Source organism: Ixodes scapularis, unplaced genomic scaffold (genome assembly GCF_016920785.2).
Source record: "Ixodes scapularis isolate PalLabHiFi unplaced genomic scaffold, ASM1692078v2 PGA_scaffold3__209_contigs__length_174095766, whole genome shotgun sequence".
Classification (NCBI taxonomy): Eukaryota; Metazoa; Arthropoda; class Arachnida; order Ixodida; family Ixodidae; genus Ixodes; species Ixodes scapularis.
The window spans coordinates 16,189,648-16,204,683 of record NW_024609868.1 but is presented as its reverse complement, the minus strand read 5'-3'; the positions used below and the strand labels follow the sequence as shown (position 1 = coordinate 16,204,683).

The 15,036-nt window shown below is 41.7% G+C and overlaps 1 protein-coding gene across 1 annotated transcript in view; it reads left to right on the top strand.

Annotated features, from left to right (window-relative positions):
• LOC8024748 (voltage-dependent calcium channel type A subunit alpha-1) overlaps window positions 1–15,036 on the top strand; it is a 99,507-nt gene that overhangs the window by 13,437 nt on the left and 71,034 nt on the right. The window contains exons 7-15 of the mRNA XM_029991193.4: window positions 926–985; window positions 1,950–2,045; window positions 8,269–8,353; window positions 9,568–9,695; window positions 10,492–10,604; window positions 10,718–10,827; window positions 12,386–12,517; window positions 13,296–13,368; window positions 14,537–14,654. Coding sequence (XP_029847053.4) covers window positions 926–985; window positions 1,950–2,045; window positions 8,269–8,353; window positions 9,568–9,695; window positions 10,492–10,604; window positions 10,718–10,827; window positions 12,386–12,517; window positions 13,296–13,368; window positions 14,537–14,654 — 915 coding nt within the window. The remainder of the gene's footprint in view (window positions 1–925; window positions 986–1,949; window positions 2,046–8,268; window positions 8,354–9,567; window positions 9,696–10,491; window positions 10,605–10,717; window positions 10,828–12,385; window positions 12,518–13,295; window positions 13,369–14,536; window positions 14,655–15,036) is intronic.

The window sequence follows — 15,036 nt, the reverse complement described above, 5'->3', positions numbered from 1 at the left end:
ACAGCATGACACTCCGGCTTCTGTGACGTCAATTGTTGCCACTTTGGGACCACTTTTGATGTATGGGCGGGATAGGACGCTAAACACACCAGTCGAAGACGCGATCCAGGCACTGTACCTCTACTTCGAATGGGAACGTGGTTTTGAGGGACGATTACCTTCTATACGGCACTTAGTCGGTCCTTGAGGGGCATCAAGAAGGTCATTTATTGTTTAAACAAATAACAATATTGTTAAACTTGTGATTAGAGTGTGTTTTATCACAGCATTGTGTAGTATTAGGTTCTACTTCATCGATAAACAATATATATTTTACGTACTGCATTCATATAAGAGGTTTCATTTAAGACTCAGCTGGCAGCGTTAATTTTGTTTCACGTTTATTTTATGTCATGAAAGTGGGTGTCCTTGCGAAATGTTGAGTTCCTCACCCCACATGCGCTAATTAGTGAAACTTAATGCATTTCGCGATGCAGGTTATTTTCATCATCCTACATGGTCTCTAAGGAGGAAATGGTTTAAATGTGCAGACTCATAAACCTTAGTGATAAAATGGCATAATTGCTCCAAGGAAGTAAAGACAGCGCGAAGACGGGCGAAGAACGAGGATTACACCGACAGAATGCATAGCCAACTCGCCCAAATTTCAACAGTATTAAATGTTTCAACAGATATTTAATATGACCTATGGTGACATCTGCTGCCGTGATTGAAACATTTTAATCAAACCTAAGTCGATAGCCTATAAAATCGTAATATCAAGTGGAAAATTTGCTTTTCCAGTAGTTCTTTACATGTTCAAGGTGAATGGTTTCAATTTTGACGTATGTCAAGTCAGTATTGTGTAGAGACGATGGGTCACCCAAGAAGTGGCTATACAATTGAACAAAATTTGTAATTACTGTGTTGTTCTTATATTCTACAGAGGAGGTAATTTTGGCCGAGGAGAGGACGACGGAAGAAGAAAAATTGCACATTATGGAAGGTCAGTAGAAACCTGTACATTTGGTAATTTCTTTCATTGCGTTCTTTCGTGTAATAGTTCAAGCAATCTTATTAATGTTCTAATTCCGCCCACGCTTTCCCGGGCCAGAAATTTAAACCCAGGTGGTTGATTTAAATGGGATTGTTTAAAAACGCACTGCATTCGAAGACTATTCAGATACATTTTGTGCTGGCATTATCCATACTTCATAACCTTTGCCACCAAAAGGAGACCCTAAAACGAACCAAACTAAAAGCAGGAAAATTAGCGGATATCATTTAAAATAGACGTTATACCGAGCCATTCAAACAGAAGGGCTTAATATAACGCAACAAAAAAGAGTTGACATCCGCTTAGTGATTCGTTAGACAAGGTTTAACCCCATCCTTGGATGGAAGATTTAAAACCCCACTGCGGTGCTCTTACCAAGACTTATTGTGATGTAAATGCTGTGTAACTAGGATTTCATCTGCGCTTTAATATATCTTATGTTAGTCCAAGTTAATCCGCACTAATTTTTGAGATCAGTACAAAAAATCTTCGTGGTCTAAAATCTTCGTAGTCCAAAATGAAAAAAAAATTGCACTGTGTAGTACATTTTCATGATTTTAAAGTTGTTTTGCTTATTTCTTATTGCATTCTGCATTTAGTGCATTTATTTCTTATTGCATTCTGCATTTATTGCATTTATTTCTTATTGCATTCTGATCATAAAACTAAACATTCTAAAATTGTGGTCATACTCGTTTTTTTTTTCTTTTTTTTTTTTTGAAATTTTATTTGACTGTGTCCTGGTTCAAACCAAGCACTTGCAAAAGAAATTGTGATTGATCAAATATTGAAGTCCGTGCATCCAGCCTGTTTTCCCGCATGACGCCCCCAAGGGCGAACTCCTGACCCCCCGTGATGAGCACCTGCTCGTTGCTAACGAGTACTTCGTGCTTTGTTCTCGTCATCCTTTCAGCTCGAAGGAGAGCTGCGACAAAACGAAAGAAAACAATGAAGAACACCCAGAGCAAGAGCACGGATGAAGAAGACGAGGAGGATGTTGAAGACGAAGGTAACTAGTCCAACCTTTGTTTTTCACTTCCGCGCGTTTCTGGAAATACAACACAAAAAGGAACTGTTCCACAGCGGCATATGAACACCCTCCTTACCACAAGACACGTGATGAACACAATCCAGCTTCTTTACTTGCACAAAAAAGTCGCCTTACACCTACCTTGTTTCGTGTAAGGATCGCGTTGCGCAATCGTTTTGGAAAAACAAGCGCGTTTCCAGCGGCAAGCATGCCTTTGAAGCGTGCGCTATCCTCCGTTCCACCTTACCATGAACCGCTGAGGACGCTACAAGCCTCTCGGATCCAGTCCAGTGCTGTGTGATTGTCACATGGCCTTCGTGAGAGGCGTAGCAACGCACTGGGCACGTAGTCACGTGACATCTTCACAACGTCGGATTGGCTGGCATGGCCCGCAGCGCTCGATGGAGTCCATCGTATGTGGGAAACTGGATGACAGAGTGAGACATGTTTAAGCACAAAGCGCGTGGCAACCATTAGCATTCTTTCGGCTACTGTACCTGCGTTGTTTTGAATAGAATATTTGTTATCTACGGGATTAATTTTAGGCTGTAAAATAACTTCTATTTAATTACACGTAAAGCGCGGATAACCCGCGACAAAATCATAGGGAGCAAATCGATGTTACTAGTTGAAAATATGCACGTGGGGTAGCGTAATCAACTGACAGAACATGCCCAACTACGAGGGATTCGCTTTTGTAAAAGTGGATGCATATCGCTCCGTCATTTTTTTTTTTTCTTTTTGCAGACAAAAACGTACAGCAACGGCCATTCACTTTTCAGTTTCCTTCTACGAGTATTTTGGAGAACCAAAGATGTCCAATGTATCCACCTCATTATTTTGTTGGCATACGTTAATTCACCCTTGCTTGCCTTACGTCTATGGTGAAATTTGTTAACGTTACACTCGCTTGTAGAAATGACGGAAGTTTAGCACCTCTCATTCTCATACGCAGGCAGACCGCTTTTGAGTTCCACGTACGCTTCATGCTTATGATTGGTCAAGGTAGTTAGCAGCTAATTCTTGCTGAGACAAAACACTGGTTAGGGCATAGCTGGTTGTAGTGCGACCGTATATCACTATTGAGATAAAAGTGCCGTTTCCACCTGCGAATACAAATATTTGAGTACTCGAAAGTACTTCTAAGACTATCGCGACACACCCGTACCGTGATAATGTCCAGTCCTCATTTGTGGGGCCCTCGCCGTGACAACAGGGCCGTCAACATACATCGATGTTATGGAAGCCTATTCAAATATATCTGTTTTGTTCCTTTCATCTGACGACCGAGAAACAATTGAAATGCCAAGAAATAAAGTCGTTTCAATCGAACAATGACGCCATGTCTAAACAAAAACTCTCAAAACAGATGAGCCTTTTTTCTTTTCTTCTTGTCTTGCCAATAGACGCATAGCGAACCTTCTATTCTGCTTCCGGCAGTAAAGCAAGCGAGGTATTATTTGGAACATCAGCTCGATTCTTCGCATGTCAGTTCGGTACATGTCTGTGGCGTCTGGAGGTGCGAAGTAGGCTACGTTTGTGCATGCGGGTGATCAAACAAAAGAACAAATTTAAAGGCTTTTACACACCACTTCAATACAAACACTTTAGTGCACTTCAGTACCTACAATTACGGGAATTGACTCAAGCCCTTGGCTTCATAAGTTGTGTCCGTCACGTCAAATGAGTTTAAAAGTGTCACTAAGTAACGAGACGCCAAATATTGAGAAACAGTGCACATGAGCTAAGGCCCTATAAAAACAACTACGCGACTCTTTTATTTAGGGGTTTTACTACCAGTGCGGCGAGGGTGCTCCGCGCCATACTTCGTTTCACCTTAACACAGAATAACCGAAAAGGCTAAGACCACAAGCAGGTAGCATTGACTAGTGCTCCCCCTGCTTTAACGTTTGTGCAGGCGAGGCACGATCGAACGCGAAATGCTCGGGTTTCTGGCTCATCTATGTTAAAGAGACACAGAAATTAGGATGATCACTTGGTGACCGCTTGCTCGAGAAAATTTCGTGTACGGTAATACCCTTTATTTTTGAGGCCCCTATTTTTCGGCAATTTGTCACATAGGATATGATCGCGGCAACTAAATTTCGCGAATTCCAGACGCCTGCCTTAAAACACTTAAAACACCAAAATTTCAAGAATTTTTTTAATTCGCGAAGTGCGATAATTAATGGCTCGCAAACATCAAGGGTTTTACAGTATGTCGGAGGAGTGCCCCGCGACTACCGTTTTGGCTGGGGTGAAAGCTGGAACAGATATGCGAAGAAAACAACCCAAAATGGCATGAAAATCGGAACCTAAACCCTTCCCTACACATTTTTGTTTTGTCTAGACACAGACTGCGCGGGGGTATTTACACTGCGAAAAATGCGTGTGCGCATTTTACAAAAAAAAAAATATTTGCAATTTTTATAAAATAAATACGCTCGTGTTTTTTTTTAAATATAGCGCATATACAATTGCATACAGAAAATTTTGTGTAAGTTGTGGTTGATTTTTCGCGCATGTGCTTTCAAATTAAAGGTTGAAACGCATGCGCAATAAATCAGTCGAAAATTGCACGAAATTCAGAACATGCAAATATTTATTTTGCTCTAATTTATTGTTGTGGAGCCAAAAATGGAACGAAAGTCGGAGCATAAAAATATAATTGCATACCATTTAAAAAAAAAAAAGGTATCTATTACACGTACATAGTAAATATGAATTTTGTTAAAATTTACCTATACAGATCTATGGTTATTTTTGCAAGAACGTCGGGAACAATTTTTTAGCGCTTCATTGTTTTTCGGTTTTGAGTTTTTTTTTATTATGTTTTATTTTTTCACGTAAATTTCCAAAATGGTTTCGTTTAAAGCATAGTAGCGATTTGTGTACGTTAACTGCCCACACTCAGTTAGCTCTTTTTTTTTTCACAATGGCCAGAAACTATTGTTTTACACTCCAAATTTTGTGCTATTCGCAGTTAGTTTTCAGACATGCGTCTTCCAGCTTAGACGCCCGATTCGTATGACGCCATTATACTCGTAATTTTGCCGCAGCGACGTCTCACTTGTGGCAACGAAGGCAGTTGCGATGTCATTAGGAAATATTCGGAGCCGCGTCTGCTGCCAAACTTGCAAAGCAACGCCGATGAATGAACACAAAAAGCGCGACTCGTCCTACATTTGCGGAGCCCATAGCAACGTGCGCGCACGCGGAAAAAGACTAGCCGGTGTCTCGACGGACTAGATGAGATTCAAATGTCGAAACGATTTGTTTCCGAAAAGAGGTTTCGGAAAATCGATCTAATAAAAAAAACGTAAAAAAAACGGCGCACTGCTGCTGGTAGATTATAAATATACATAAATATGCAAGAATTTCACAATCACGCTTGTCGAAATTGTGTTTTTTTTAATGTTTTTAATAAATACAACTATTCTTTCTTTAATGTCTCCCCCCCTCCCCCGTAAATGCACAAAAAATATATAATGTTAGCTGGCAATAAAACTTCGCTAAATATTGTGTCGAATTCGCCGTATAAAAATGAATAATATGAATCACGCTACAAACCAACGCTTTCTGTAGAAATTATATGGGAACTCCGAAAGCATATATAGAAAGCACAGAAGGAAGCGCTCTCGTGCTGTTTCTGGTGCCGCTGTCGCTCTTTCTGCGTCCTACATGTACAGCCAGAGTAATATACCGCGGCACTCTCTAACATGGTAGCCCAGGAGCGGGGGAAGAACGTGACGGACAAAAGAAAGTTCAAAACACAGCTGTGTTTGGAGCTTCGTGCTCCAAAGCTCCGAACGCAGCTGTGTGTGGACCTTTGCGCGCGGGCTTTAGAGCAGTTCTTTCCCACGGCGCCAAAACGCGTGCGTTCTCTGCTGGTAAAGTATTTGGGTGAAGCAATGCGTCGACGCTGGCAGACGTTCGACTCGGTCGCCTTACATCGCAAACAAATGGCCCACAAATCGTGTGACCCCAATCGAAGATCCGGAAACATTCTCAAATCTAAGCACACTGTGTTGGGGGTGTCTGACAGCACGGGTTATACTTTGCCTCACTTCAACAACGCTGAAAGTACATCTTTCGCAGAGCTCGTCGTAATTGACCAAACGAATCACGAACATTAAATGCGCCTCAATGCTGTGTTGTTGTTGTTGCGTGATTGGTTTAATTGGTGATAGCAAACCAACAAAAGACACCGAGCCCCGCGAAGATGCACTTTTTGCGTCGCTCAATTGGCTACAAGTCGGATTGTAGCGATCAAAAGAGAAGTCTAGCGGCAGCCGTGAGCTATTCTGGGTCGGCCGAGCGTCTCGACGACGCGGCTGCGTCGCGAGTGTCCGCGTGCGTCCCTCGGGGCTGTGAACGCGGTCTGCCAACTAACGCCTTTGCCCTGTTGTCTTCTCTCTCTTGCATGTGCTTCTCTCCCATCGCACACACGCACTCCCACTTTGTGCCGGGTGCAAAAACCGCTGGTCGGGCCGTTCAAACCGTCTGTCCCTTTCTCGATGCCCCCAGAGACACCCGGGAAGGTTAAATTAAAAGGTACACAGGCATGGGGCCCTGATCCCAAGCGCGCGCTAGTGGACAGTGTAGGCCTTCCGTGCCCTCTTCTCTATCTCGTGCCACCCATAGAGCAGTGCCATGCCCTAGTCGAGGGACCTCCTCATCCCCCCCGCATCCGGGCCATAGTCGGGCAACCCACCTGTCGAACGCGGGCCGCGCCGACGCCGGCGTCAGGGTCGAGACAATCTCCGGCGGTCAGTCATGTTGCTGCATCCCGAACACCGGGTGTTGTTGTCGACAACCTAAAGGCATCCTGGGCTTCGTGCATGTGTAACGGCTAGGGTTTTACTTACTTCGTTGGTTTCCTGTAATTATTCGCTCATGTTGTGCAGGGTGTGCTAAAGTCCCTTGATGCTTCTTTTTACAAGTAACGACAACCGATACAAGTGACAACGTACATTCAGCTGCAACAAAATGGCGTCATTCAGTTCAGTCTTCTGATAGGCGCCACCATTCTCTTCCTCAAACCTGCGCCGTCACGCAGTCGGCGCTTTAAATGAATGTCGCTACTTGTAGAAAGCTCTTATCTAGAAACTTTAGGCATACCCGCAAATTATTATATTTTTTTTTTGTTTTGTTTTGTTTTACAGCAAAATTAGAGTACGCGTTGTCGGATGCTCAGCCATCGCTCTAAAATAGTGCTAGCTGTTCAGCCCAGATGACGAGAGTTTGGAGCTCGTTTTTTTTTTTTTGTTTAACCACTATCGACACATTTTGTGAAACTTTAAATTGAAAAAAAAAAGGAGCCGACAGGACCCACAGATACACGGATACGGATTGCGTCACCTACAAGAAGCGAGCCCCATTTTAAAGTTGCAGGTTTCAGAAAATAAATCATAATTATTCAGTAAATTAGCGATTTGTTATGAAACGTTGACTTCTGGTGCAGAGCGCTGGAGCTACATTGGGGCAAAGACTGAGCGTTCGGCGATCCGTAGTTCTTTTTTTTTTTATTTTTTTTTTTTTTTTTGCGATGAAAAGAGTTTTGGAAATGTTTTGGATGGCACACAGTAGAATGCGACAATTTCTTTTGACACAAAAATTTGCACTTACAGTACTGTAACTTTTTTTTTTTTCATTTTCTTTAAATAATATAGACATGTACTTTTTGTTTGTGGCAACAACATGAAAAAAAAAAAAAATATTCCTATCAAGGATGGCTGACGGCCGGCATTGTCGCCTCACTGGACGCCCGACTCGAGGCGGCCTCGCAGTCTCCGTCCCCCGCGGCCTGCGTACCCCCCCCTAGACTGTGCCTCCTGGTCTGTGTTGCGTCCGTGCCCCCCTCCAAACCCCCGAGACTCTCAGCTCGCAGAGGCCCGTGCCTGTCCTAGTGAGACGCCCCCCTCCCCTCTCCGTAGCGTGACTGCATTGCCTAGAAAGACGCGCGTCTCTGTCCTCGAGTAGGAACCGCAGAGGGGGACATCCCGTGTAGCCCGCCGTTGGAACCCGCTGTCTTCGTGTGTGTGTGTGTGCGTGTCCTAGTGTGCCTCGTGGGATGACGCCTTGCTCTGCCGGATGTGCCTGACGGCGACGCGCTTCACGCGAGCTTGCAATGCCGCCCACGCGCGGTGTGTGGCGCCTTCGATCGGGGCTAACCGTGCCTTTTCCCTGTCCCGTTTTGCAGGCTTTGCGAGGGCTTCCTACTTAAAAACAAAAATAAAGAACAAGGGAGCTTGTAAAGCATTTTGGAAAATGGAAAAGAGGTTCAGGTACGTCCCGTTGAGCGCTTCTTTTTTTTATTAAGATTAGATTTAGTTGGTTTTATACGGGTGAACTTAACATTCCTGCTTGGTGCTTTAAGGAACTAAGACGGCCTTGAACGTGCTCGCAATATGAAGTCATCTTCAATGTGGCGGTCTCATTTGTGTTCCTATTTACTCCTAGGGAAGCCAGTTTCAGTGCCGTTTCAAGGTGGTATAGTTCGTTTCAGCTTAAGTCCAGACGCAGCCGAAGATATAAGCTAATGGGACCAATCAAACAGTGTCAAAGAGCGAGTCTCTAGGCCTTCCTTGTACGTGATTGGTTCAGCGACGATAGAAAACGTAAAACAACATAACGAACACCATAATAGTGCGCTTTTAACCCTGTCTGATTTGATTGACATCAGCCCGTACCGGTCTGCTGCGACTGGACTTAAGGTAAAATAGAGCATATATACTTAGTCATATTCTTCATTTTACCATTTCTAGAAAAAACGTGTTGCCAGGTGAAAGTGCCTGTGTTTTCTGAAATTACGGGACATATTATATGACCTTCCAAACAATCGCCTTCTGGGCGCTGCCATCTTTACCTGCTGGACTGTGGAACGCGTTTTGAGCGTACGGAGTAAACTCTCTAGTCCGAAGTGTAAGATGCCGCGCATTCGTCTGCAGCCCAGTGACTCAGCATTTTTTGCCTGTGTGATAAAGGCTGGAAGGGTCTGCAGACACCTTTCCAGCGTATTTCACTCGGGCGAAGACGGTCGAGTCATTGGGATTCGAACGTTTGCACTGCGTCTCGTATTTCGCAGAACAGAGCTCCTGCGCCTGCGCCGGGCGCCTTCCACAACTCGGGAAACCAAAATGGCAGCGTGCAGACGGCGATCGTGTGGAGCGCAAGTTTGTCTGCTTTTTGGGCGGGGCTTACGATGATGTCAGAACGCTGAGCTCTAATTGGCTCATTAAAATAATAGTGGGTAGACCTCGAGGCATCTAGCATTGAGCTCTACCCACTATCCTTTCAATCGAGGCCGATCGGAGTTCGGTGTCCTTCTGACGTCACCGCGACTCCTGCGCAAAAAGCAGACGACTTGCTTTTCGTACTAAAATGGACTCTAGGTATTCCTATCTTGACCGTCAGCTCGAAAAAGTCTGCTCTTCCTTATATTCCTGCGTGCTTCCTTGTTATTGCAAAAAACTGATGGCCTTACTTTTCTTTGTTTCAGGTTCTTCATCCGTCATATCGTCAAGACTCAGACGTTTTACTGGGTTGTGATAGTGCTTGTATTCTTAAACACGGTGTGTGTTGCTGTTGAGCACCACAATCAGGATGAATACTTAACAAAGTTTTTATGTAAGTACTTTTTTTTTGTTCTCTCACATTTTGTTTGACCTTTCAATGGTAAGACGGATGTTACATTTGAAAAAAAAGCTTTAAGCGACTAGGGCGTCCTAGCTTATTTCGCGTCAGCTTCAATTTCCAAGTTTAAAGTTATAGCAAACTAGCTGTAGCAGAGTGTAGGATTTTAAAACATTATACAAACTTTAAGAGCTCTCATAAACCACTGTCGCAATTCCTATAAGAACCCTTACCGGCTGAGATGTCAGCAGTTTAAAGGGTGCTTATCACGGAAAATGTGCCATGAAATTAAGATTTTGGATGCACGTCAAAGGAACTTCGTGTGAACGAGATTACTCCTCAGCCCTTCGCTGGGACGTATCAGATTCTCCCTTGTTGTTTGGCACGCACGTGTTTAATTTTGTCCACTATATACAGCCATAGGTGGACAGTTAATCTCAAAATAACAATTTTTTTTAGTTTGTTCTCGGACGGGATACTTTGATTCACCTAGTCAATATTCTTGTATTTAGCCAGAATACCTCAACAGATTCAGGCTTTTAGGCACACATATATACTTTAGCTCTAGAGGTTCGTGCAAAGTTCTGGAAGTCATGGGTCCTATATTGCGCAGGTTTGAAAAAAACTTTTTATCTTTGTGCGCGACCGGTCGCCCAAAGACGGCATCTTGTATCTTTCACCTAGGATTTTATTGAACAGTAAACAATTCGCAATATGAAGTTTAGCATCATTTTTTAATAATTTCCCGCGAGTGATTTTTTGATGATGTTGTTGTTGCTTTGCATTTCAGATTATGCAGAATTTGCATTTTTGGGGCTGTTCATCTTCGAAATGTTAATCAAGGTGTATGCTCTTGGACCACGCATTTACTTTGAATCCTCCTTCAACAGATTCGACTGCGTAGTAGGTTCCCCTTTTGTTATTTTTTTCTCTTTTTTACTTTAAGCAGGAAAAGCACGTTGCAGATTCTCATCCCTTTTTCCTTTTATTTTTGTTCTTTTCTTTGTGTGCGTCAGGTTATAGCCGGCAGCATCTTTGAAGTTGTCTGGTCCAGTCTGAAAGAGGGCTCTTTTGGACTTTCCGTTCTACGAGCTCTTCGACTTCTAAGAATATTTAAATTTACCAAGTGAGTAGCTCTTCCTACTCGTCTGGAGGGGGCGCGTTCTCGCGGTGATCACCTTTTTCAATTCGTTTCATACATTTTCATTGATAAAATAGATTACTCATCATTGCAGATTCCAGAAAAGAGCACGGCTTTCGAAATTTTCTTTGTATTCCCTGCTTGCAAAAGACACTAAACTGCTCAAATAAGCACATTTTCGAGTACCTGGATAGGACATGTATGTCCCATTAAATATTTCACAGAAAAAAAATATTTTTAAACGTTATTTACGTTGCGAGGCTCTTTTGAGTGATTTCATAACAAGAATGTGTTTCCGGGTCAATGTTTCGTAATAGAGGTCTATTTCGGGAATCGCTACTAACTCATAGTGAGTCTCGCAGCCTGATAACACGCTATTTATATATATATATATATATTACCGTAAAATACTGCGGAAACACTCACTTCGTTCAAGCGCCCACTATTAAGGTGTTCCAAACGTGGGAATTTCGAAAATTATACGTTAAGTGCCCGATTTACCGGACAAACGGCCATGCCTAGATTAATCCCGCTTTCAGCGAAATTGGGGCAGGCGCACCCCCGGTATTTACACTACACCTGTGTGTGTGCGTGCGTGCGTGTGTGTGTGCATGTGTGGGTTTTGTTTATTTAGGGGGAAGGGGGTTAGTTTTATTTGCTCCTGAGTTTTATCCAGGAATATAGGAAATTATATATATATATATATATATATAGTCTGCGCTCTAATAGTTTTTGTCTTACAAATAATTGTCAGCTCCTTAGCACTTTAAAAAAAAAACGAATAAAAGCTAGCTCCTGTGTTTTTATCACATGACATTTGGGCAATTACACTTATGAACATATTAAATTTAGGCTTATTTCAAGTCTAGAAAACAACGAGATCCCGGTATTGGAATCCCATTTTAGGATTTTTGAACCCTATACTTTCCTTATTTTCACATCTGTCAGCACGGCACAGCGAACGAGAGGTGCTAAAATTCTTTTTCACATGTCAACGTAGAGCGTGTCCTCGAAAAGCAGCTTTTGTTTTTCTTTACCGTCGTAACAAACTACGCGTTACAGAACACTCAGTCTCCATTTAAATGTATCGCTATCGGCCAGGCCCAGATATCAATGTTTGAGAACGAACCGTTATCTTAATTAACGCTTACATGTGGGCTTCTGAAACTTTCACTGGGAAGGTGGGGATCGTCTAAGGTAGCAGACGTCATTCAGCACCACGTATTCGTGGCCTTCTTTGGCCACCATTTTCCCATTGAAAAGTTCCCCAAATCGCTTATAACTTTTATACCAAAAAAACCGCAACCTCCGAAACTTCGGTATCTGGTTCGGGCTGCTGGAGCTGCATTTATTAGAAAACTAAACATTCTGCGGTGGGTACTTTTTTTTTTTTTTTTTTGCTATAAAGAAAAAATATAATTGTTCCTTTTTTCTTTTTTTTTTCGGGGACACACTGTAGTCTGGTGTAAAATCCGCGTTCCCCCGTGTTCTCGACACAAGCTAGACGTTAATGCCTGCGTGTTTTGTTTTTTTTTCTGTACAGGTACTGGTCATCGTTACGAAACCTGGTTATCTCCCTGCTGAACAGCATGCGTTCCATCATCAGCTTGCTCTTTCTGCTGTTCTTGTTCATCCTCATATTTGCGCTCCTCGGCATGCAACTCTTTGGGGGCGTGTAAGTACTCCGCCTACGCTCTACGCTTTCTTTTTTTTTTTTTTTTTAACCACCATCTGACGGGTTTTTGTCGCCTTGCCTTTGTCGTATTTCATCAAAAATTGGTCGCGAGGACATCTGAATATGAAAGACATTTTAAAAACTAACTTTTTTTTTTTTGCAGCAGAGTTGGTTTACAATTGCATCGACTCTTGTGCTTCAATTTTATAGCCTAATGACTAAAAAATAGAAAATAAATGAGTGGCCAATTAACCGCTCCGATGATGTCTAATTCAAGTCAGTGTTCCCGTTAAAACTTCGTGCGCACATTTTATGCGGCCAAAATCACAGTGGAAAAGAGGAACGACGTCGGGGTTAAGGGCGTTCATGTTCAGAAAAAAATTCAGGAAGGGCTTTTTCCTAAATTTTAACTTGTATATTAGGCATAAGGTAGTAACGCCCAAACGTTACGTTTGGGTCCTAATTTTGTCCTAATACCTATATTCTGTAGCATCTAACGAAACTTTTATGCAAAATAAATTACAAGCGTGCTGGAATTTTTTTTAACATTTCCTGGAATTCTCTAATTACTAAAGGTTAACCCGTTAAATGAGCTTTACCTCGTTAAGAAACGGACTAAATAAGAAAATAAACTAGATTTTTTTTTTGAAATGCAAATAGTAAACAATGCGTTCAGCAAGGTCCATCACAACCTAGTATCACTTCTATCGATGTAAATAAAATAATCATAGACGATAGAAACGCGCATTTCATTGATTTGCCTTATTTTTACTTCCAGTTTCAACTTTAAAGAGGGTACACCTGCGGCCAACTTTAACACTTTTCCCATTGCCTTGCTCACGGTATTTCAAGTAAGTATAGACAGAGTTTGGTGTAACTCACTTGTGACCGTGGCTATCCTCGACGTTCGTATGTCTGGCGTGTGCTTCTTCCATTTCCCAAGCGACGAAATCTCGCCCTTTGCTGGACTGTTAAATTTTACTCCGGGCAATGGAATTGTAAGAACCGAAATGGTTTATACTATGTAAGACATCCTTTGTTTTCTTGTTGTTAACAGTACCTCGATCGGGTAAAGGTTATCTACAAATCCGAGTGTTTCAATGTCGCCTTAGGACTGAGACATTATATATGCTTATCTCTGAAGTCAGAATAATAATTTTTACCATTGCGTCACCTTACCTTTGCCTCCGTGCCGCACACAAACCGGAACGTGACACACACACAAGAAAAAGAAAACTTTGAATAAACCATTATCTTGAACCGCGTTGCCGTAAGAAAAAAAGATATGTGATAATTAATGTTGTCTCGGTTCATTCGGGGTGTGCCCAGCATGGCTGTAACAATAACATTATTACTGTAAATATATGCTAAAACTTTATATGAAGACCGTAATAACGGCATTGACTGTTAGTTTGATTTCTCTAGAATCGCAAGAAGCAGAGCGCTTAGAATGCAATGCTGAAATGGTAATAAACTGTTTTTTTAATTAGTTAATTAAAATATCAGCTTAACATCCTATAGTTATCGTTGCGTATTTTTTTCAATGTTTTTTCTTTTATATAAATTAAAATTAAACTTGTCTTAGCTACTGAAAGTTTTGAAAGCAGTCTTACTGCGATGGAAATTGCTAAAAACTGGGTTGTTTTTCCTTGTGAACTTCGTAAAATATTGTACTATTCTACACATGTAAAAGGTGAAAAAAAAAATCGTTGACTTGTTTTTTTTTTTTTACTTTTTGCGCTTCTAAATTTAGGAATTTTGTGTTTTCTTCTCGTTCGTATTGTGCTATGTTGATTCAGTTAATTTTTAGGTATATTTTTTATATCATGTTTTTTTTTTTCTTTTTGTGTTTGGTGAGAAATGTCAAAAGTATAGGGGGCATCAGGTCAATATTTGTTTGCATCCCCAAACCCGTGACTCAAGGAGTTCAAATAAATTCTTAATATTATTATTACTCTTAATGTGATTTAGCGCAGTTTTGTCATTAGTTGCTATTGAGCTGCATGCGTTGCTTTTCAGATCCTGACGGGAGAAGATTGGAATGAAGTAATGTACCACGGCATCCAGTCGCAAGATGGGATCCATGGCGGAATGATATACAGCCTCTACTTCATCATTCTCGTCCTTTTTGGCAACTGTATCTTTTGACGTTTTTCGGTGGTGGTTTTGTCATAAACCTTGTCGTGGTAATGGTTTGACGTTTTTTTTCAGTAAAAAATGTATTATAGTCATATATTTTTGACAAGCTAGGACATTGTCTGTGCACATTGTATACTCATCACGGCTATTTTTTTTACTTTTTTTGTTTTTGTTTGTTTTCTGGAGACGTAATACAGATGTCCACAAAGATAGCGTGCACACACTATTGTCAGTTATATATTGTTTTCTTCTTGTCACATTAAGAATTGGTTGTCATCAAAACTACTAATGTGAAGTAATGCGCTTATGCGGGGTAGCAAATTGAGCCTCAAATATAGCTTAATATACAAACCCGTGTGAGTTAAATTTTAAAAAAAGAG